This window comes from Ornithorhynchus anatinus, chromosome 11 (assembly GCF_004115215.2).
Source record: "Ornithorhynchus anatinus isolate Pmale09 chromosome 11, mOrnAna1.pri.v4, whole genome shotgun sequence".
Lineage (NCBI taxonomy): Eukaryota > Metazoa > Chordata > Mammalia > Monotremata > Ornithorhynchidae > Ornithorhynchus > Ornithorhynchus anatinus.
The window spans coordinates 58,297,702-58,320,157 of NC_041738.1; the positions used below are offsets into that span (position 1 = coordinate 58,297,702).

At 56.9% G+C, this 22,456-nt stretch overlaps 3 protein-coding genes across 6 annotated transcripts; all 3 read right to left on the reverse strand.

Moving 5' to 3' along the window:
- Positions 1–2,424: 2,424 nt before the first annotated feature.
- Positions 2,425–12,094, reverse strand: HOXB6 (homeobox B6). Of its 3 annotated transcripts, none has more exons than XM_029075605.2 (3): positions 11,568–12,094; positions 4,394–5,864; positions 2,425–3,274 (listed from the first exon to the last, which is right to left on the reverse strand). In XM_029075605.2, the coding sequence occupies exons 2-3, from the start codon at positions 4,965–4,967 to the stop codon at positions 3,015–3,017; spliced, it is 834 nt and encodes a 277-aa protein (XP_028931438.1). In that variant the 5' UTR covers positions 4,968–5,864; positions 11,568–12,094; the 3' UTR covers positions 2,425–3,014. The 3 variants fall into 3 exon arrangements, with proteins under 3 accessions (XP_028931438.1, XP_028931439.1, XP_028931437.1); XM_029075606.2 differs by lacking the exon at positions 11,568–12,094 and adding an exon at positions 10,896–11,415; XM_029075604.2 differs by lacking the exon at positions 11,568–12,094 and having other exon boundaries at positions 4,394–8,467.
- Positions 12,095–14,001: 1,907 nt separating this feature from the next.
- On the reverse strand, positions 14,002–18,120 carry HOXB7 (homeobox B7). The gene is made up of 2 exons (XM_029075611.2): positions 17,598–18,120; positions 14,002–14,811 (listed from the first exon to the last, which is right to left on the reverse strand). Exons 1-2 carry the CDS (start codon positions 17,998–18,000, stop codon positions 14,558–14,560), a joined length of 657 nt encoding a protein of 218 aa, XP_028931444.1. The 5' UTR covers positions 18,001–18,120; the 3' UTR covers positions 14,002–14,557.
- Positions 18,121–20,645: 2,525 nt separating this feature from the next.
- HOXB8 (homeobox B8) lies at positions 20,646–22,455 on the reverse strand. 2 transcript variants are annotated; one of them, XM_029075610.1, is made up of 2 exons: positions 21,775–22,455; positions 20,646–20,984 (listed from the first exon to the last, which is right to left on the reverse strand). In XM_029075610.1, exons 1-2 carry the CDS (start codon positions 22,202–22,204, stop codon positions 20,680–20,682), a joined length of 735 nt encoding a protein of 244 aa, XP_028931443.1. In that variant the 5' UTR covers positions 22,205–22,455; the 3' UTR covers positions 20,646–20,679. The 2 variants fall into 2 exon arrangements, with proteins under 2 accessions (XP_028931443.1, XP_028931442.1); XM_029075609.1 differs by having other exon boundaries at positions 20,646–20,987.
- Position 22,456: the final 1 nt, after the last annotated feature.

A 22,456-nucleotide genomic window follows, 5' to 3' on the forward strand; every position in this document is an offset into this window, starting at 1 on the left:
GTATGCGGCCAAATACGGGGGGGGAGGTTTGCGGGGGGGTGGGGGGGCGTTGGGGAATCACGTGCTTTTGTTGACCAGTCGTAAATTCTCGCTGATGACCTCAAGAGGTAATTCATGCTCTATGGTTACAAATAATGACGATCCGAGAATCGTTAGGGCGATTCAATGCAAGGCTTCCAAAAAAAAAAAAAAAAAAAGGAAGGGGAGGGGAAAAGGGGGGAGAGAACGTTCCGGCAGCCTGTTGGCAGAGCGCGCCACCTCCCGGCGACAGGCGGCGGAGCAGACCGCAGGAAAGGATGGCGGCGCCTTTTCTTCCCGGGGCCAAATGTTAGAGAACTAAGAAGTCCAATTCGTTGAGAAGGGGTCAAAGGGGGCTCATTCCCGTTCGGGGTGTGTGTGTGTGGGGGGCAGGGGTGTCTCTCTGCTCCCTCCCCCTCTCTTCTCCCCTTTTCCTCCCTTGGAATTTCGACGGAGGCGAGGAGGGGTTTCTTCCCCCTTCGCTGAGCCTCTTTGGCCAAGCCGAAGGGGGAATGTTTGGGGTTGAAGGGGGCTTGTTATCGCCCTGATGCGGGGTTGGATCCGGGATGGTCCTACGGCGCGGAGATTTCCCGCTGGATTTGGAAGGAAAGGGGGAGGGGGCCCGAGGGAGCTTCAGGGGAAAAGAGCGGGGAGAAATGATCTCCCCCACCACGCCAACCCCACCGGGCTCCTGAAAGTTTGAAATCGTTTCTCCCTCCTCCTCTTCTTCCAGACTAGCAGCCCCGCTTTGGGGAGTGGAAGGGTGAAGAATGGGGTCAGGGTAAGAAAAAGTAGGTGGGGTGTGTGTGTGTGTGTGTGTGTGTGTGTGTGTGTGTTTGAGGGGGTAGAAACTAGATTCCCCTATGTGTCTGGGGATGGCCGTGATCGGGGTAGAGAGGAAGAGAAGACACTTTTGTTTGTTCCCTGCCCCTGGGATGGGCCGGCTCCAAACCCGGATTTCCAGGAATTAGCCCCCTTTCTCTCCTTCTCCGCTTCCCCCACCTCCCGTTTTCCCACCACTCACATTCCCCCACCCCACCGATCTCCCGGCTCTCTGCGGGGTCCGGCGCTAAGGATTGATTTCCGGGCAGTTTCGGAATTTGCAGAGTCTGTCTGCAAGTCGCTGGGAATTATGCGCCATATTGAAAGTGACACATAATGATAATAATTCCTGGCTCCGAAAGCGAAGGCGGCCGGCGATCGCAAAATGTCCTACAGCTTTCTCAGAAAGTGCCTGCACCTGACAGCAGGAAAGAACGCGGGGCCAAGCCAAGCGATCGGGGAGGGGGAAATCCATCAGATCGATCCCCTGACCCCGAAGGGAAAGGGGAAGAGACAGAGAAGGGAAGGGAATTATGAAAACAAATTAAAAAATAAACAACTGTGCCGGTCAGCTCCATTTCCTGTCTGTCCATCTCTGTTCTGCCCGAGCTTCAGCCTCTGCGCTCCAGCGCTGTCTCGCTCCGAAAGAGCGAAAGTTTGAGCCAAGACACAGGCGGCTGCCCCCAGCCAGGAACGGAACAGAGTCCCCTTTCCCGCCCGCAGTCTGGAAAGGCACAGCGGGAGGAAACCCCCGCTGGAAAGTCGGGAAACAGAAAGGAATGAGCGGCCTTTAACACTTTCTCTAGGGCGGCTTGGCCTCGTCCTCGGCCCTGCATCCGCCCGGGCCCTGTCTGGCCTCCCGCATCCTCCTCCTTGTCGGAGGAGGAGAGGGATAATAATATAATGAAGGTATTTGTTAAGCGCTTACTATGTGCCAAGCACATGCGGAGGCGCAAGGTCAGCGTTGGCCGTTGCGGGAGTCCCCGCTGGAGAAAGCGATGGGCAAGGGAGTGGGAAAGGAGGAGGTCGCCATTGGCGAGCTCCGGCCGGGAGCTCCTGAAAGCCCTGGGCCCTGGTGACTGGGCCAGGGCGATGGAGAAGAAAATAAGGACCAGCCGTCCAAAGCCGAAATGTCAGCAGCGCCGAGAGAGCGCTGTCGGCGCTGCTGAACGGCCTCGGCCTGGAAGCCGAAAATGTAGTGGAGAAAAAAAAGGGGGGAAACGGAATTTATTTCTAAAAGGTGACTTTCGTGCCTTCGGCGGCGGCGGCGAGGGGGTTGTAGGGTCCGGCGAGGCTGCCCTCCAAGCTCAGGAAAGAGGGGGAACGGGGGAGGGAAAAGAAGAGGTTCGCCCCCACCGCGAACCCGGGCCGGCGAGTGGACGAAAAGGCGAGTCCTGGAAGGTAGAGGGAAGGAGGGGCTGGAAGGGGTGGGGAGGGGACAGAGGGAGCGGCGAGTTTCCACGAATTTTTATTTTGATGATGATGATGATGATGATCATTATTATTATTATTATTATTATTATTGTTAACGGAGTATTTCATGTAGAGAGCTAAGACGAAACTACCAACACAACACATAGGAAATTAATAAAATAGAAACTTTTTTTTCTGCTGCTGCGGCTCCTTTCCCTCCTCGGTTGACCCGGTCCCTTTCAGGAGCTTAGAAGGAGGGTGGGGAGGAGGAGGAGGACCGCAGGTCTGGGAGGCGGAGGGGCAGACCCCTTGCCCAGGAAGAGGTCCCCTCCCCCTCCCCTTCCCGAGGGGAAATCGAGAAGTCAATCGTGCAGAGATCACTGAACAAAAATGAAGACGAAAACACCAAAAAGACCGATTGCATCGCTTCCGGCAAACACAAAGTTAGCGAGTTACTATCTGTTCCCAACCAGAAACACCACACAGAAAACCCACGGGGCTCCCGTGGGAGGGAGGGAGGGGGCGGGGGCTGGGGATTGAGGGCTGGGGGCTAGCAGCTTGTGACTGACACGAGACCCTGCAGGTTGAGTCCAGCGTTGCGGTTTAGTCTTGACACTTTCTGGGAGCTGGTTTGGGGGCGAATCCCCTTACCACCCCATCAGACTCGGGGATTCGATGACTGTCGCCCGCCCCCTCCCCTCCTCCCCCTATTTCCCCACTCTGCGGGCACCCCCTCGTCCCTTCTTCTCTCTCCGGCTCCTTCACTCGGCGCTCTTCTCTTCCTCTTCCTCGGCGCTAAGCTGCGAGGAGCTGAGAAGTTTGTTCTCCTTTTTCCACTTCATCCGCCGGTTCTGGAACCAGATTTTGATCTGTCTCTCGGTCAGGCACAGGGCATGGGCGATCTCGATGCGGCGGCGCCGGGTCAGGTAGCGGTTGTAGTGGAACTCCTTCTCCAGCTCCAGGGTCTGGTAGCGGGTGTAGGTCTGGCGGCCGCGCCGGCCGCTGGGCCCGAAGGAGGAGCCTGTTTCAGAGAGGAGACGCTGAGACACAAAACTCGGGCTGGGGGGTCCCTTCCTTTCCCCGCTCTCCCTCCCTCTGGCTGGGGGCAAACAAAGAGGAGTGGGAGTCATGGGGCGGGAGGGGATTTCTCTTCTACTTTTGACTCATCCCCAAGTTCTACAGCAGAGGGGGGTCCCTCCCCGGGTAGCACGACCCCTCGCCCTCTCCTGGAGGGGGAGGGGGGTCACTCAGGGCTCCCACCTGAATCGACAGACAGGGGAGTGGGAAGGGCCGGCGCACCAGGGGCCAGGTGTGCTGTAGTGACTGCTTTTCCTCCCCTCCCCCTCTCCTTGCTGGGACATGTGATCGATCCGAGCAGTTAATCCATAATGAAATGAATCGATTCAGGATACTCGCTGCATGATCGGATCCAACACTTTGGCGTCCGGCCCTGATGGACATCAATTTGGATTTAAAGACGCCAAACAATCCGGGCAAACAAGACACCTCTGTATGAGTGTATGTGCGGGTGTGGGTGTGTGGGTGTGCGCGCGCGCGTGTGTGTGTCTGTCTTTTTCCCTCTGCCTGTCTCTCTCCTTCTGCCTCTCTTCCGCCAGCACACACTTCCTAGCTCCCAAACTCAACCTCTCCCCTCTTCGCCCGTGTCTTCACACCCCGATTTTCACTCCAAACGCCGCCCTCCTCGCCCCTCTCGGGCACTCCGCTCCACCCCCGTGACGCGCTCCCTTTTGAATAGGGCGCCCAGGGTGGAGAACCCGGGGAGCGCGGGAGGCTGTAGAGCGACACCCTTCTTCCTCCGTGGGGGGTCCCCTCTGGTCCGGCCCACCTCCCCCCCTGCACCTCCCCCCTCCCCCTCCCCGCCCGTTCTCTCCTGGACACCGTCCTGCGCTGGTGTCGACCTGGGACTTTGGTAAACTTTCCAAAAGTCGGAAGGGGGAAAAAGAGGGGGTTGACCCACCCGCTACCGTCCCCGCCTCCCGAAAACTTTCCCGGGTCTCTAAGTTGGCCTCTAGCTCCGGTGGGGCTGGGGAGATGCGTGGAGGGGAGGGCGGAGGAGGAGAGGGGGGCGGAGGGGCCAGGGGGTTTCATCTACCAAGGGAAGGAAGAGAGCAACACTCACTATTGCAGGAGTTCATTCTCTGCATCCACGGGTACACGGGCGTGGAGCACTTTTGATCGTCGCCGTCTCCGAACCCGTTCTTGTCCTGTACGCAGTCCGCCTTGCGGGCTTCCTGGAGGAAGGGGGCCGTGTCTTCGCCGCCGCCGGCCAGGACGCAGCTGGGCTCCTTCTCCCGGTAGAAGCCCGCGGCCCCGTAGTCGCACGCCGCCGCCCGGCCGTACCCCCCGCTCGCCGGAGGATAATAGGAAGAGGACGCGAACCCCTTGTCCTGGACCCCGCCGGCCCCATACGCCGCCGGATAGTGTCTTAAAGGGTCCGCATAGCCCGAAGAGTATAACGGGAGCTGTCCCAGAAAGGACTCCTGCCCGTTAGACAGTGTAACCGGGAACGAAGAGTTGACGAAATAGGAACTCATTGGAGCCCGGGGGGAAGAGCGGCCGTCCTGGCCACCGGCTTTATGATTTGTTGTGTTTTCTAGTCCGAGGACTCGGCTATTAGTAGTATATCCGAGATTAGGTTTTAGCTGACGGGAGATGGCTTGGTGCCAGTGAGGGACAGAAGGAAATACAAGCATATGATCAAACACTGACCAATAGCGAGAGCCTGGGATTGCCAAATAGCACCCATGAGGAGTCGAGCCCGCACGAGGGACCCCAACGCACAAACCATCAACCTTTTCTTTTTTTTCAACAACAGAAACGCACCCTACCCCACCTACGTAGGAGCTGCGAAAGAGTCGTCTGTCGAAATGGGGGGGAGAGGGGGAGGGGGGAGTGAGGAGGAGGGGTGGTCGGGCTGTGAAAGGCGACTCACTCCCAGCGCCCGCCTCCCTCCCCCATAATGAAATAAATATATGGAAAAAAAAGCCTGGATGGTGAAAAGTTAATTGTGTTTTCAGAAAAGTTAACCCCCGCGGTCCTTCCCTTCTCCCGGCCCCCGCCCACGAGAGGTGGGGGCGAGGCCGAGAGCACCCCCAGGAGAGAGACAGAGAGGAGAGAGAGAGAGAGGTTTCAGTTTGATTTCTTTTAAATGAAGGTAGGAGACGAGCACAGAGCTCAGCTGTCTAATTAGCTTTCCTAGCAGTAAGAGAAGGGAAAACCGGCCCCGGGTTTGGAAAACCGTCTTTCTGGCTCCCGGATCTCCCCCGCGAGCCAAGCCAGGTCGCTGCGGAGTCCCGGTCAACTCTTTGTGTGGCGGAGCGACCGGGCCGGGTCGGGCGAGCGGTCGGGCTGGAGGGCCACTGAACGCCGATTTAGGGAGGTGATGGGTCCCGGCAAGGGGTAGCACGGGGCCGCCGCCGCTCCTTCTCCCAGAACTGGGCCGTTTCTTCTGGCCTGTCCGTCCCCACCCGAGGAGCCTCCATCTCTCCCTGTCGAAGGCTGGGACTCCGAGGCCAGGGCCGACCCGTCCCGATCCCCGCTGGGGAGATTTCGGAGGGAGGAGGGCGGCTTGCGGGCTTGGACTGGAGACTCTAGAGGAAAGGAAGAGGGGGCTAAATATCCCGGGCCATAAATTCTTCCCAAGCAGGCTGGTGTGTGTCCTGGGGAAGGGGGCGGGGAGACACCGAATGAGCCGAGGTTGGTGTCTGCCGAGCTGTTTTCCCAAATTCCTTCCTTCCGCAGCGCCTTAGACTTCTCTCCCCCGACTTCTACCTCTCCCCCTAAACCATGGTGCTTATTTTCAGCTTATTTTGAAAAAGATCGAACCTCCCCCAAAAAAACTCTCAGTGGGGAGACCCTTCTTGGGGCAGTCTATCGGTCTGAGGTATTTCTCTCCCCGACTGCGAGGGTGTCTGCTGTCAGATTTTCCGTCCTATCCACGCGGGGAGGATTGCGTGTGGACTGGCGTGGGTCGCTGGTGTGGCCATCGGTGGGGCCGAGGGCGAGGGAAAACTAGTTATCGATATAAATACCCCCCCCCCAACTCCGCTCCCCAGGAGGTCCTAAATGCCTTCGAATCTGGGATCTGTTTTCGGGAAATGTAGTTCAAAGATTCTATGTTTACGGGTAAAGATGAGAGTGAGTCGGGGAATGCTCTCGCCAGAAGCGCGTATAAACTGGCTATACCATTGCGGAAGGCCGAGTCCATCGCCCAAATAAACCCAGCCGGACCGGCTTGGACGTGGAAGAGAAGCTGAATAAGAGGAGGGAAAGGGAGAGGGGGAAAGTTGGTGCTTGAGGAACGCAGATCCCAAGGTCTAAAACAACTTTCGGGTGGTCCCGCGTTCAGTACTTCTCGGGGAAGTTTTTCTCCGTTCCCCTCCCCAACAACACAAAATAATAATAATAATAATGAGGTTTTAATTCGAATTCAAAAAACGTTAATACACCCCCAAACCAGACTAGTATTCGTCTGGGCCCGCCCGTTCACACTGGAATTTGAGTTCTTCTAAGTGAATGAAGGAGTGACTATCCAAAACCCGAACCAGTCCTGCATGGCGATAGTGGTGGTTTGGGATGTGAAAACGGCAAAAAAGACCACCAAGACCCTCACTCCACGCTCCCTATTTTCCTTCTTTTCTTGGAAAGACGACCGAGGGGTATGCCCAAGGACTTGCTCTCCCCTAGGATTCTTCCTCTCTCCTCTCTCTGCCTCTCTGTGGAGTCTGCATGGATTTTGTTTCCTCTCAGAAATCAGAATTGGCTGGAACTGTCCAAAAAGGCCTACATAAAATAATCATAATAATATGTCGCAAATCAATCGGATCATAGTAATATATTGATAATATATCTGATCGTAATAACTCCCCAAATGTGACTCGCCTCTGTCCAGTCGCCTGTGGAAATATTGGAACCAGACGCTCGGGGGGAGACGGCCGGGGTCTCGGGCGCCTGGATGTTCTTATCTAAGCGGAGAGGTATTTATGGGCGTTTATTCGTCTGATCCGTTTGTTTAGGAGAAAGGCCGGCCAGGGAGCGCGTGGACGGCTTGGCAGGCAGCTCTGGATGAGTGTGTTTATGGATGTGGGTGTGCGGAAGTGTAAATAGCCAGTGCTCGCCTGTGTGCCTGGCGAATCTAACGGTATCTGTGCAGAGAGAGCATGTGGGTGAGCTTAGACGGGTGGGGGCCTGGGCAACACGCCCGCCCGCACACCCGCACACACACACGCACTTTGTTCGTGTCAAAGCAGCTGGAGGATGCGCTCTGTGCTAGCCCCGCTGAATTCTCCGTTTAGCATGTGGCTCCTTTGCCACCCGTGTAAATGGCTCCTGGGTGAGCCCGCTGTCCACCCCAGTCTTCCAGGGAATCGGGGGAACGGGATGGGGGTGAGGAGGGCGATGGGAAGAACGTGGGCCAATGGGGTGAGGTGAAGGCCCAAGGCGACCTTCCTCGCTTTCGACGCTTCCCCTGGGCCTCGATCTCGCCCTCCTTGGGCTGTCCCCGACGCTTCTCCCGCCAGGCCGAAGCCTGACCCATCAGGTTAGGGTACGGTTCGGCCTCCCGGAGAGGGGATGCGGAGAGGAGTGGCTCGCTATGGAGTCTCCTTCCCCGCCCGGAACCCCCGGTTCCCTCAGTCCGTCCTCAGCCGGCGGAGAAGGGACCCCTGAGCCCCGCCGAAAAGCCAACAGGTGATGCCGCTTCCTCACACCCCAAGTCTCAATGCCCTTACAAAGGTCTCATTTACATAATGCAAATCGGCACCTCTCGCTTCCTAGCTTTTTTTCGCTTTCTTTTTATGTTTTTTTTTGGGGGGGGTAGGTTTCCTCTCCCCGCTCCGACCTCCTGAACGCCTTCTAGAAAACTCAAAGTAATCAGGGAGTCTGCACCCACTCCCATCGGAGCACCCCCTTCTCCCCCACCCCCAACACATTCCCCAGGAAAACCCTGGAAGTGGAAGCTGCGTTTTCCCCTAAAAGAAGAAACAAGAAAGAAACAGAGATTTGGGACGTTTCCTTTCATGTCCCCTCGGAGCCCCCAGCCCCTCGAGTGACAGCTCAGCGGGAGCCCCTAATCAGGGGACTTACTGCGGCCATAAAGCAACTCACACTAACAAGGCTCATGAAAGGACGGCGGCCGAGCCCAGCGCCGCGAATCCCCCCTGCAAATCATCCCGAGATGAAACAGGGAGACTCGCCCCTCTCTCCCCCTCCCGTCCCCCGAGCCCGCCACTTCAAACAGCTTCGCCCCCAGGTGTCAGTCTCTGTGTGTCCTCTCCGGTCTCTCTGTCCATCCCCGGACGCCCCCCCCGCCTCCCGCCCCCCGGCCGTCGGGGCGGCTTGCACCTTGAAAGGCCTCTAAAGATCTAGTTAATCAGTAACTCAGGGGAGCGGGGCGGGAAGTCCCAAGAATCCGTCCCGCCGCGGCCGCCACCTCGGGCTAAGGCCTCCTCGGGAAAGAAGCCGTTGGCGGGGGCGGGGGGGGGGGAGAGTTAAAGGGGGGCAGGTGGGATTTGGGGAACTGAGGTCAAAGGGGGAGCGTTTTCACGGTTAGACCCTCCCCGTCCAAAACCTTTCCCCACCCCACGGCCCTTTCCCCACCCCACGGCCCCGTCGCGCATTTAACCCGTCTCCGTCCCTTTGGTGGGGGGGGAAGGGGGGGCGGGACAGTCGGACACGCTTCCAGAGAACCGGTTGCCAGGAGAGACTGAGTGTGAAAATCCCCAAACCAGCCAGAAACGCCCCATTCCGTCCAGGCTGACACAGACCCGCGCTGTGTTTCGCTAGCGACGGGGAAGCTTCACGCTCCATCCCCGGCGCTGAAGCCCCAGATCTCTCCGACCCGCCTCGGCCCCCTCCGCGCCAGAGAAAATTCACTCAACTTCCCCCCCCCCCCCCAAGCCGGCCAGGTCACCCTGCGGTGCCCTACCCCTTTCCTGCCTCGCCACTTCGGCCTTGCCAGTTGTGCGCTCCCCGCACCTGGTTCGGGGGGCTGGCATTCGCTCTCCCGTCATTTCAGAATTTCCTTTGCAAACTGGCCTCTCTGCCCCAGAGATGCCCCTGACATCCACCGAGGGCAAATAATCATAATAATGATAATAATCAACTTTTCGTTCAGAACCACCGGCCCTGGCCCTGCGGCAGGGCCCGTCCTGCCCGGAGGGGGGCCGGAATGAGGGGGCGCGGGTCGTTTTGGATCCATTATTCCGCCTCTCTCCGCAGACCTGGGCTGGGGGGGGGGGGCTCGGCCCCAAACACAGACGGGAATCAAACGAAGCTCCAGCGGCCCAAATCCTACCCACCCCTTCCCACCCCCCAACCCGCATTTCAGCCTTTCCCATTCCTTCCAGCTCCTGCCTCCGTCGAGGCGCAGCTGTGTCTCTGGACGGTAGATGGCAGCAAACCGCATAATTTGGGCCGAAGCGGGCTGTAAAAAGGCCGATTTGTACCCGTCGTGGCAGACAGGAGAGGGACCTTCCGCTTCTTTTTTCCCCCTTTTTAAAATAAACACCCGGTGCGATGTTTATAGCCGAGGAATTCCTCGTTGAAGGGTTTATCTGAGAGCGCGACCGAACACTTCCACTTTGAGGAAGCCAAAAACACCCGCTCTCGCCCCCACTCGCCGCGATCCCTCTCGTCCGAGCCACAAGTGGCTCTCTGCCGCTTTATGTCGGGACATGGAAATCGTGAAAGAGCCCCAAATCTCATCTCCCACCAAACTGGGGAGGAGGGGAAAAGTGGGCCGTGGGTCTCGATCGGTGTAGAAGAGGAAACCAAGAAGGAGAAAGAGGAGGAGGAGAGAAGAAGGAGATAGATGGGGGATAAGGAGGAGGAAGAGAAAGAGGAAGATGAAGAGGAGAAGGAGGAGGAGAAGAGGAAAAAGAGGAGGAAAAGATGGGGGATGAGGAGGAGAAAACTCCAAATCCAACCGAATTCCGTCCCCCATCCTCCCGCCTCCCCCGTCCCTCCAAGATCTGCACTTCTTGCCCAAGTGTCCCATTTCTTGTCAGGCACCAGCTCCCCCCAAAAAACTCTCTCATTTGTTATTTCTCGCCTCTTGGCTCTCGCCTCCTTCGACCCCAGAGCTATTTGTAGGAATTTCCAAAACTCGCCGCGTGGGGAAAAAATAAATTAATAAACAAAACCTAACCGACGAATCATAATGTCGGACGCGAGCCCCAAACGGTCTTGAAAGCAGCCACTATTAAATACGGCTTCCCCCCTCCCAAACAGATTTCAAGTTTGAAAATTGGGGAAAGGAAGCTCCGAGCGGTGACTCTAGGTGGGAAACCGCTTGGGAAACAGTTTCTACAATCGAAAAAGACATTCGATTCGACGAAAGTTCAAGAATAATTGCCAGACCGTCACTTCCCCAAAGCAAATGTCAACACAACCACGCAGAAACGGTGTAAAATACAGTCCCGAAAACCACACATCTCGGCCTGTTTAAAAACAAACCTCAACAGGACAGAGGATGATAGCTCGCTGGTAAATTCAGCATAAAGTGAGGTCAATTCTTTCCCTCCCCACACACTACCCACCCTCCCTCCTCCGCCACCGCCACCGTAACTCCACACCCTGGTCCTCCAGGCTCTCTTTGACGCACAGAAATTTCGTATATTTACTTGAAAAAAGGAAAAAAATGACGCTTTCTGTGTTTTGTTCCTTTTCCAGTTTCTCTGCCTTCCCCCACCGGTCGCCGAGGAACCTTAGCCCCCAACGGGCGAGATCTCAAAGCAACTTGGCCAGGACTCTCCCCGAAGGGGCAACCGGGTAGGCATACGCCGTTGGGCTAGTGGGGAAAGGGGAACGGAGGGCGGGGTGGGGAGGGGAGAAGGGGAAAAAGGGGGAGGAGAGACTCGAGCCCGCGGAGGCTGGATCAGTTACGAAAGCCTAAGGCACTAACTCCTCACTCCACCCCCAGTTGTCCCCAAACCCTCAGGTAACCCCCACCCTTCCTTGCAGTGCCTATGCTCTCTCATCTGCTGGATCTGCTTTAAAAAAAAAAACAACCAAGCAAACAACAACCAAAAAAACCTTTCTACCCCCCTCCTTTCCATATTTCTCGCTTTCTCAATCCTCTCTGCTGTCTTCTCCTCCTTCTCCTCTTCCTCCTCCTCCTCCTCTTTTCTGCAACCAGGCATCTCCGGGTGAAATCGTTCCAGAATCCACTCACTTCCCTGCCCCTGGGGGTTCGGCTTTGGCTTTGGGCGAGGATGTCAGAGATACCAACAAGTTCCAGAAACGGGAAAAATCAGCGGGAAGAACAAAAACAGAACTGTAGAGCGGTCCCTTACCTTTGACGCGACCATTTCTTTTCTGGGATAATAGGGAAGGAAGGAAAAAAAAGCGTTCGGTTTATCGTTCAGCTCCCAGATAATATTGTCCCAGTCTGAGAGCCGTCGCTTCCCTCTCTCTCTCTCTCCCTCTCTCTCTCTTTCTCTATCTCTCTCTCTCTCTGACTTGAGAAGAGAGATTCTTGCGTTTCTGATATTTGCATAGAAAATGGAGTAACTTCTCGCTTTGAAAAATGGGATCGGGCTGCAGTCCGTGCAGATTTTCCATTTCCCCATCCGTGGCTACCGAAATCCCAAATCAGCCAGCAAATTAGCCCAGGAATTAAAATCATTTTTGGATTTAACTCTTTTTTTGTGTGTCACGTTTGTCTCCCTCCCTCCCTCCTTCCGCCTCACCCCCTCTCTCTCTCTCTCTCTTTCTCTGTCTCTCCCTCTCTTCCAGCCTATTGAACTGCTATCCGAAGTAAAAAATATAAAGCGGCGAGAGCCCTAAAGGACGCGCTGCTCCGACCCAAGGTGTGGTGGCCAAAGAATGCTGCATTATAACCACCAGGGAAATCATAAAAAGTTCATGTTCACGGTTGCCCGTCCACATGACCGGAGCTGGCCAATCGCTGGATCCAACCACTCATAAACTTCTATCACAAAGTTGTAAATTTTCATAAAACAACAAGGAATTTATTGCATTTCTCCATGGCTGCTCCTGCAGCAGCCCTTTCTTCGTCGCCATCTTCCTTTTTCCCTCCTCCGAAACAATCCCCCAAGATAAGGGGGCAACGATTTGGGGAAGGGGGCAGGAGGTTTGGGACGGGAGAGGCGCGGGAGCGGAAGGCAAAGGGGGTCCTTTTCGAATCCCTCGTCCCCCAAATTGGAGAGAGCGGACCCATTCGCCCCCGCCTCCATTTTTTTAATTCTGCTTCTGCTGCTGGGGGAGAGACCTGGCTTTCTGGGGATAGGCGGGTTAGCGACTCTTCTGCTCTTTATGTCTCTGTTCCCTTCTTCCCCGACCCCCTCCCCAACGGGCGAGAAATGGTTCTGCGGCTTTTTCTCCCACAAGATAATGGCAAATCTGATGGGGCGAAGAAGGGGGGGCTCGAGCCTCCGCTCCTCCCCGCCCCCCCCCCCCGCCACCATAGCTCCATGGCCACCATCTCGCCGGTGCGGGCGAATCGAGCTCCAGCGAGCCGAATCCCTAGATCCAGGGCAGAGCCGCCCTAAGGGGACCTGGTGGCCGGGATGGCGGCGCCATGGTCAGGGGAAAGCAGATTCGGGGCGTGGAGTTTCTCTTCTTCTTCTGGCGCGGGAAAAGACCTAGCCATTTCCTAGGGAAAATGAAATTCCCCAGTAAAGCGCTCTGGCCCGCAACCTTTCTCCCTCGATGAGTATCTGCAAAATCTGAACCCAGCCTATGCCCAGTGGGGCCGGGAAAAACCTCCTGGCTCTCCGGGACGCTGGGTTTTGGCGTTGGGCTTCCTCTCTCGGACGATGGGGGTGTCCTCCCCATCCCACCGCACCCCCATTTCGCCCCCACTCTCCCAGGACTAAAATCCCCCCCCCCAGCCCCCAACTTCCCGAGCCTATGGGGAGGAAGGAATGGGCGGAAACAAAGGCATTGTTTTTGGGGGGAGAGATTTGGGGGAGGAAGGAGGCGCTGCGAGGCCGGGGGGCGGGGGGGCCGGGGGGCGAGAGAGGAAGGAAAAACGCGAATCGAACCGCCCGGCCGAGGCCGACAGCGCAGTGCGGCTCTGCGGTAGTGTGTTTGAATTCCTGGGGATCCGCCCGCCCTGGGACCACTGATCGCCCCTCCTCCTCCTCCCCACCCCTTACTCTGCTAATAGAGTTATTTCTTTAGCTTCTTCAAGGGGAAATGTAAAGACGAAAGAGTAGAAGACAGGAAATTGTTTAGTAACGGGAAAGTGGAAAGGGCGGCTGATTTCCTTGCTTTAACTGTTTTAATTTGCTCGGCTCTGGTGGGCTGAGCGGGTACCGAGATAGGGCCGTGGGGCCGACGCCTGCCTCGCTAGGCCTCTCCTAGGGTATAGAGAGAATGCATTGGTTTCGCTCTTTTTCTTCTTATTCTCCCTCGCTTTCTGCCCTTCTAGGTCGGGAAGGTTTTTTGTTGTGTACCACCCCCCCTACCCCCCACCCCACACACCCTTAACCGTCTCGTCGGGGAGAAAATAGTGCACGATTTCCCGGCAAATCGTGCGTGTCTGTGTACGAGTGGGGAGCCCCTCTTTAGGGAGGCAAAGAGGGAAACGTGGAAACTGTGAGGGAGGGAGTTCAGCCCCAGAAGGAGAAGGCCTCAGTGGGGCAGCACGAACCCCAAAGACGCATTTCGATATGGATTCTGGCGAGGTTCGACTCCGAGCTGAGAGAGCGAGAGGCGCGGGCCCTCGGCGCCCGGTGCAATCTCGTGTGCAGACGCAGAAAATGGTCCCTAGGTTTAGTTTATTTCTTTCCCATTGAAACATTTAGAATTTACAGACGATCACAGCACGGCCACGGCCAGGCACGAGCAGGGAAGGGGTGGGGGAGAGGAGCAAGGCGGAAAGGGGAGGCGGTCAGGCGACAACAGGTAACGAGAAGGAAGGGTATTTTTTTTTTGTTTCGTTTTTGTCTTTTTTTTTTTTCCTAACGAATATGTACACACGGTGTCTAACCAGCCCGCCGGGCCGCCGCAGGGCGGAGGGAAGCACGTACTTCACACTCAAGGTCCACAAAGAAACGGGGAATACAAACAGGAAGGTTTACAAAGACCTTACAATCGCCACTCAGAACGGCGGGGCTTTCTCGAAAGCTACAGGTAGACCGCTTTCTAGTGGACAAAAATCGTAAACAAAAGCAAACAGAAGCCTTTAATCTAGGTAGTATACTTGGTCAGCGGGAAGAAACCAAGACTTCGACCCCTCGGTGTTTTGGGGTTATTTTTTTTTTCCCACTTTGAAAAGTCTCGTTTCTCCCCTCCTGTTTCGGGCTGGGGCTCTCTATCACTCTTCCTCATCCTCTTCGGCCTCTGCCTTGTCCTGGCTGCTGGAACTGGGTCCGGTTGTCTTGTTCTCCTTTTTCCACTTCATCCGCCGGTTCTGGAACCAGATTTTGATCTGTCTCTCGGTCAGGCACAGGGCGTGGGCGATCTCGATGCGGCGGCGCCGGGTCAGGTAGCGGTTGTAGTGGAACTCCTTCTCCAGCTCCAGAGTCTGGTAGCGGGTGTAGGTTTGGCGGCCGCGCTTGCGGTCGGTGCCTGCTCGGAGAGGGGAAAAAGAAGGAAGGAAGAAAGGAAGGAAGAAAGGAAGGAAGGAAGGGAGGGAGGAAGGAAGCGAGGAAGGAAGGAAGGAGAACGGGATGGGAACAGGGCAGTTTTTCGACGTTCGGACCAGGGCGGAGGCGGAGACCAGGCTTCGCAGTCTCTTCGATTCCTGGGAGAATCCAACCCCAGGAACCCCGCACCCTAAACACACACACACACACACACACACACACACACACACACACCCATTCCTATGATCGCGCTTGCGGGTTCCCTTGGGCGGAGGGAGAGTTGAGATGCTTTTCTGACCCGTTAACCTAGCTGGCTTCCTCTCCAGTGACCGTCTCAACGTTCCTAATCCCGAAAGAAATTCCAATCGGGGGAGGGGAGAGAAGGCCGAATTATCGCTTCAGCTTCGACCCGAAGTTGCAGGAACTGGGGCCCAAGCGGGGAGAGGTGAGCGAAACTTGGGGAGCGGGCGTAGGGACTTCAGGAGAGGGAGGGCCGGGTTGGGGGTTCTGGAGCCTGGATATTTGTATTTACACGAAACACTGGAAGTCTAGACTGGCTAGAACTCCGTGGTTTGTTGTGAAAAGACCCGGGAGCCAGTGACAGTTTCCAGTGGCATTTAACTGGCAATAAAGACAAGATGGTGTTTGAGTTTGTTAGGGTGGGGTTTATTATGATCATTTTCCAGTTGATATTTCAGGAAAACGCAGCGCCAGACCTCTGCTGACTCCCGCCCCTGCCACCCCAGATACGCACGGAGAGAAAATTAAAAAGAAAGAAAAGCGTCGGCAGAGAGAGAGAGAGAGAGAGGGGGGACGTGTTCCCAACCAGACGTCTCGACCCACGGGAACAGCTGGGTGCAGGTGGGGGGTCCTGAGAGGAGGGGCTTTGGCCCCAGGAATAGAGAGACGGGCGTGATGGGAAGATTTTCAAGAGTTAGACCCTGGACCCCTCTATCCTTCAGGTGGAGGTGACCCCGCTCCCCCGCCCCCCAGAAGGCCCGGCTCCCCAGTTTGTCGGGGAGGGGACGGGAGTCACGGCGGTTTGGGAAGGAGGTGGGGCAGAGTGAGGGAGAACGAGAAGGGCCTAATTTTAAGTCAGATAAAAGCCGAGCTGAAATGTTTACGAGCAGAAAAATTGGGGCTTTGATAAATCAACTGTAAAAGCGGGTGAATTATGAAGCAGGTAATGGTAAAGGGTGACCGCTACTAATTAGCTAGATCTCCCGGTTCCCGGAGACCCCCGGGACGGGGCTAGCGCAATGCCTAACCTCAGCTCTCCCTTTTAGTAACTGCCCCCACCTCTTACTGGGACAGACACCCCCCACGCCCTCCGCCCCCCTCCGGCGCTTCCGCGCCCGGCCGAGCACGCTTTTCCCTCTCCCTCCCGACTCTTTAAGTTTTCAACTCTGTTTTCCCTTAGGAGAAGGAGCTGAGGTCCGGGAATCTGAGAGATAGACCCAGAGAGGAAAAGAGAGGGAGGGGGAGAGAGAGAGAGAGAGAGAGACTAAAAGAGAGCGAGATGGGGGAAAGAGAAGAGGAAGAAGGGGGAGAAAAAGAGGGGAAGAGGGGGAAAGGTGGAGGGAAGAGAAACGTGCGCTCTTCCTTCCCTGACCTGGGATTCTGGTCCAGGGAAGGTTCCCGATTCTAATGCTGGATTCCGGGGGCTAATTCGGTTTACCAGACCCAGGCCCGACGTCAGCGCGTCTCCCTCGTTTAATGAAGAGGGAAAGCTTGTTGGCTATTTATTTAGGGATAATTGACAGGGATCGGTGCGACCAAGCGGGAGGATGAATGAGGCACCTGAGTCAGACATAGGACAACAGACCGCTGGAGGTTTCTCCCTCTCCCCAAGCTCTCCGGAGGGGGGTGGACTCCTAATTTCCACATCACCGGCACTATCACCATCACTACCACCACCACCACCTCCACCTTTCAGAGAACTTCAGAGATGGAAGTTGGGGAGAGAGGGTACCGGGCGAGAAAAACCCTGAGCAAACCACCTCTCGCTAAGGCGCTCCGGCTCCGGGCCGGTGCGGTTCCAGAGGCTCCCGACTCCCCAGATCTGACCCTCTGCTCCTCTGGTCTCCCCACTTTCTCTCCTTTTAGGAAGTTCATCTCCTTGCACAGGGTCGCGGGAAGGGCGGGAGCAGATGTTTAGGGCAAAAATGCTTCCGAAAGGGGCCGCCGAGGCAAGGGGGTGAGCGGGGCGTGGGGGGCTTTCTCTCTTTCAACTCCTGTCCCAAACCAACGACTGTCCCCTCTCCCCCCCCTCAAAAAAACCGGCCACAGCCCCCCTCCCCTCCCCGGCCCTGCCAAAAGAGGCGGGGGAGACAAAAATAGATGAAATCACCAACGTGGAAATCGAGTGCGTGGGACTCGGGGAGGAAAGGGTGGGGGGAACGCTAATAGCCATTATTTCTGCAAACCCCCGCGATCCCCACTAAGACGAACTGCCTCTCCCGAGTCAGCCCCGGAGCAGCTGATAAATATTTAAAGCTAAAAGGCCTGGATCCGCGACGGGGGAGGAAAGGGGAGACTTTCGGAGCCCAAGGAGAAAGACCTCTCGGAAAGGGAAAGCATTCTCTGAAGGGGAAGGGCGCGCCCAGCCCCCCCGACAGAAGAGGATTCGATTTTACCCCCGCCCCCGCCCCCAATAGGGGAGAAGGGAGGGAGGACTCTGCCCGGGGAGGGGGAGGGGGCGGGGGGAGGGGGGAGGACGCCTCTGAATTTTTATTTGCTTCTCCTCGGACGCATCGGGGCGTCTGTTACCTGTGCTCCTCATCCAGGGATAGATGCGAAAGTTACTGTCCCCGGCCAGGTCCGACTCCCTGGGGCCCGCCTTGCTGCAGTCGGGCTTGGCGGAGTCGCCGCCGGGACCCATCACGGAGAGGTTGGGCTCAAAGGGCGCGCAGTGCATGTTGAAGGAGCTGGCCTCCAGCCCGTAGCCGCCCGGGTACACGGCCCCGCTCTGTCCGGGCATCCCGCCCCCGCTCGCGTAGAGCCCCGGCATGGAGGCGGCGAAGGCGGCGGCCGAGCCCGCTCCATAGCCCTGGCGCTGCGCGCTGGAAGCGAACGCGCAAGAAGTTTGTTCGGAGAAGACTCCAGACGGGAAGACCGAACTTGCGGCTGGATATTTAGAAAATAAAGCATTCGCATAATACAATGAGCTCATAATCTGGCCGGGTGATTTGTAGGCCGGGGCGTTTTAGTGTCGGTTTTACGAGATACCTTGATATATTACGGAATTAGAGTCCAGATTTACACCAAAAAGAGCCCCTTTTTCCTCCCGGCCCACGTGACCCCCCGGCCCACGTGACGGCCCCTCCACCAATGGCCACCCGGCCTCCCCTCGGCTCCCTGGAATGGGGAGAATCGCCGCCGCGGCGACGGCGGCGGCGGGCGGATAAAATATGATCAATAATGAATGGGGCCCGAGCTCTCCGGAGCCGGGATGGGGGTGGGGTGGGGTGGGGTGGGGTGGGGGGGAAACCGGGGCTTCGAGGGGGAGGGGGACGTTGGCGGGCAACCTGCATTCAGACCCCCCCCCCCCCGGGATGGGGGGAAGTGGTGTGTATGTGTGAGTGTGTGTGTGAATGTGTGTGTTTGTGTGTCCGGGGTTGGGGAGGGGTGCTGGGGGGGGGGGGGCGAGAAATAATAATAAAAAAATAATAATAAGTCCGAATCGATCTGGCAAAGCCGTCGCCGGGGACGGACATCCCTCCAGTACCGTCCCTTTCCGGACCGAGGCTCCGGTTTGGGACGGGCCTCGCTCTCAACACCTCCCGGCTGAACGCTCCCTCCTCCCCGACCTTCCACCTCTCCAGGCAAATGCCTCCTGGGGAGCCCATACTTTCCTTTCTCTAACGTTATTCAGCGCTATATTCGTCTACTCCGGGCCACGGGCGCTGGGCGGCGGACAGTGTGGCCTTCCGTCTTCTCGGGGTTTATATTAAAAAAGAAGAAACAAAAAGGGCGAGAGATGGGGGAGGGGGAACGGCGGTCGGGGGGAGGGAGCCAAAGTGGGGGGGGGAGCAAGACGAGACGGATCTCCTTGATTTTTCCTACTCCTGGGAAGTCCCACAAGAAGCCCAAACGGCCAGCTGCTCGCCCCCTCGCCACTGGGCTGGAGATCTCCAAGCTCAGGAAGCGGCCCGCCTCGGTCTGAAGAGGTGGGGGGCTGGGGCTGGGGGTGGGGGAAGAAACCACCAGCAACCCCTCAGCCCCCTCGACCCACCGAGTAATGAGATTGTCCGGCCTCGTCTGGCCTCAGTCTCCGGCCCAGACCCACTGACGCTAGGGCCACCCACGGACCCACGCACAGCCACGCACAGGCAGGCGAAGAGATTAATGAGACAAAATGGGGGTTGACACCGTAGCTCTCTCCTGCCATCATTTCGCAAATCGCCCACACAACGGCCCTGTCGCTTCCGTCTTCCTATGAGGGAACAGGAGGTGGGGGAGGGGGAGGGAGGGACAAGTGTAGGAAGTTAGCTCGACCTTCCGCTGTTTGCACCCCGACATTTACCGCAGGGCCAGGGTCTCTACCCCGCCCCCCCCCCCATACACACACAGCTCACCTCACCGCAGGAAATCCAGCTATTCTCCTGGTCAACACCCCAAAACACTTAGGGGGGCAACCTGTCCCACATACCAGCCAGCCAGCCAGCTAGCCAAGCAGCCAGCCCTCAGCCTCCGGTTCACCCACCACTACACCCCCTCTCCTCCCGTCTCTCCGGGTCCGAGAGCTGCTTTGAAAGCGGCGGGACACAATTGACTTTTATTTCCTTGCTTTCCAAACGATCCTGGAGGAAATGAAGCAGAGAAGCCTCCATGATGTCACGGATTCTCGCTTGTAAACTTTATTGTAACTCTTCCGCCCTTTCCAGGCGCAGACAACAGAACAAAGTATTGAAGAACAACAAAATATATAATTAGTCTCCCCCATAAAGCAATTCACGGATACAGTATACATTCTCTTCACAGTAAACCTAAGATCACTTAACAATTGTTTCACTGTGCGCATGCTAACTAAAGAAACCTCTTTTGAGAAACATTTAAGACGAAATTGTCAACCAAAGGTGGGGGGGGGGGAAGGGGGAGAGGGGAGGGAGGCGAAGGGACGAAGGAAGCGGAGGGGAGAGGGAGGAGGCCGGAGGAAATGAAGTGGGGTGGGGGGGGGAGAGGATGAGAGAGACAGAGTCAGAAAGACAGAGAAAATAGATCGCGAGGAGATCGAGAGACAGAGGGAGAAGAGAAGAGAGAGAGAAGAGAGAAAGGCGGAGAGACAGACAGAAATAACTACAGCATAAATAGGCAGTTTCATGTTGTTGGGATGACGTCTCAGAAATAGGTACCTCGGTCAAGACAAAGAACCACGAAGAGAAAAGAAATTGCACAATGTTAATTCCACAGAAGGTCGCTAGCATTGAAAGCGGCTGTTAGGTTAATCCTGGGGGGGTGGGAGGGCCCTCCCCCACCGCCCCCCAGGAAGAAAAAGAAGGAAGAAAATCAAAGAAGGTTCACAGTCATGGTTCACATAGCTAGGACGATACACTACACTAGCAATATTGGCGCGGAGGGAGAAAGGCTGCGCTGCGAACACTTGGACTTTCTCTCCACCGCATACTGTTCGCTTGTATCAAAGAGCTACAGGAAAGGGTGCTTACAGCTTCGACTCGGCAGGGAGACCGGGTCGTGTCGGCTCGCTGGTTCTCGGTCGCTGCTATGGCCCGGAGGGCGGGATACGTCTCCCGCCACCTCCCCCCCTCCCAACCCACCCAACCTCCCCTCCGGCCCCCTCCGGCCCCGCAGGCCCCCCGCAATGCCCCCCGCAGTGCCCCGCCGTAAGGCCCTATTTCTTGTCTCCCTTCTGTCCGTCCCCCTCCTCTTCGGGCTCCTGCGTTCTCTCCGGTTTCTGCTTTTCCAACTCCTCCTGCTCGCACTTGCTGCTCGGAAATTTGTCTTTGTTGTTCTCCTTTTTCCACTTCATCCTCCGGTTCTGGAACCAGATTTTGACCTGCCTCTCAGTCAGTCCCAGCGCGTGCGACACCTCGATTCGCCTTTTGCGGGTCAGGTAGGGGTTGAAGAGGAACTCCTTCTCCAGCTCCAGGGTCTGGTAGCGGCTGTAGGTCTGTCGGCCTCGCCTGCGTCCGGCGGCTGCTGGCAACGGGAAACGGCGGAGAGACGGGAGGAGGGGAGGGGAGGGAGAGGGGCGGGGTGGGGGAGGGGAGAAGGTTGAAAGATACGTGAAACGGGCTGGGGGAAGAAGAGTACAATAAGGGCACAAGGAGGCTCCGCTCACAGAAACACTGAGCCGAGAAGGCCGGTGGGGGAAGGGGGGGGGGGGGGGGGGCGGGGGGGTGAGCCAGCGGTCAGCGAAGAGGAGGAAGGGCGAGGTAGGTGGGGGTGGGGGGTGGGAGTAGAAGGATGGGGGAGTCAGACGGACCTGAATCCAAGGGGAGGGGAGAGGGAGGGGGAAAATTCTCGGCCCGGTCCCCCCCCCCCAACACACACGCACCCCGCTCCATTCCGGCTTCAGAGCCGCCTCCGGGGCTGGGTTCTAGGGCCTAAGAAGCTATTAAAAGTGCCATAAACTTTGGGAAAGGGGAGGTGGGGTGAAAGGGTGGGGTGGGGTGTTGGGGGGGGGGAGCGACTCAGGTTGAAAAGCCCCAGAGCTCCAACCTCGAGAATAAAAGTTCCTTCAGGGCAATTAAACTATAAAGCAATTCACAAGTGCAAAAAAGCCGAGTATGCCTCCCCCCCACCCCAGCCCTCTCCATAGCCCCCCATAAAACAGTAAAAAGGAGGGGAAAAAAAGGAGAGAAGGTTTATGGATTCAGGAAGTGTCTTTAAGCGGCCCCCTTTCTCCTTAAGAAAAAAAAAGTCTCCCCAGGACGATCCCCTCCCCTCCCCCCCCGCCCTCTCCCGCGCCTTTCCCCCCTCTCACCTTGCGGTCTCATCCACGGAAAGAGCTGGGTCGGGGAAGGGCTCTGCTCCGAGCTCTCGGCTTCTTCACCCAGGCCGTTGGCGGCGGCGGCGGCGAGTTTGCAGTCGGCATACTGGACGAGATCCGAGTCCTGGGCGCTGAAGAGCGTCTGTCTTTGTAGCGGGTCGTAGCCGTAGAAGTTACTAGGGTCCCCGTGGCAGGCTACCGCGCAGGGATTCTGCTGGTAGGGGGACGTGGAGAGCGAAGAGGTCCCGTGATAAAATTCCTGAATCTGCGACGGATGCTGGAAGGTACCTCCGGTACTAGGGCCATAGACCACGGTGGGTCTTCCCCCTAGGTCCTGGGCGAACCCACAGTCGTAGTAGTTGGGGCGTAGAGAATCCCCGGTTTTGTACTTGGAGAACAGTGAGTTGACGAAATAGGAGCTCATTTTATTGAATTTTTTGGGGGGGTGGGGGGGGAAGGGAGGGAGAGGAAAAACGCGGAAACACCGGCTCTAGTCAGCTCACAAGACTAAAAAAAAAAAAAAAAAAGAAAAAAGAGAGAGAGAGAGAGAGAAAGAAAGAACGAGGCGAAGAAGATCGCGAAGCCGCCACACTTTGTTGTGATTTCCAGGAATATAAAAGGTCCGGATAATCACCAGAAAGTCTAAGCTTGCATGATAGCCGAGCTCGCCCACCTC

What these genes read in the sequence shown, in the direction of transcription:
- HOXB6 (XM_029075605.2), bottom strand. Translation starts at nt 4,967, where the DNA reads ATGCTTGTATTTCCTTCTGTCCCTCACTGGCACCAAGCCATCTCCCGT. An exon ending in GAGAATGAACTCCTGCAATA is followed by an intron (nt 3,275 to 4,393) that starts GTGAGTGTTGCT and finishes TCTCTGAAACAG; the next exon opens with GCTCCTCCTTCGGGCCCAGC.
- HOXB7 (XM_029075611.2), bottom strand. Translation starts at nt 18,000, where the DNA reads ATGAGCTCATTGTATTATGCGAATGCTTTATTTTCTAAATATCCAGCC. An exon ending in TCCCTGGATGAGGAGCACAG is followed by an intron (nt 14,812 to 17,597) that starts GTAACAGACGCC and finishes CTCTCCGAGCAG; the next exon opens with GCACCGACCGCAAGCGCGGC.
- HOXB8 (XM_029075609.1), bottom strand. Translation starts at nt 22,204, where the DNA reads ATGAGCTCCTATTTCGTCAACTCACTGTTCTCCAAGTACAAAACCGGG. An exon ending in TCCGTGGATGAGACCGCAAG is followed by an intron (nt 20,988 to 21,774) that starts GTGAGAGGGGGG and finishes TCCCGTTGCCAG; the next exon opens with CAGCCGCCGGACGCAGGCGA.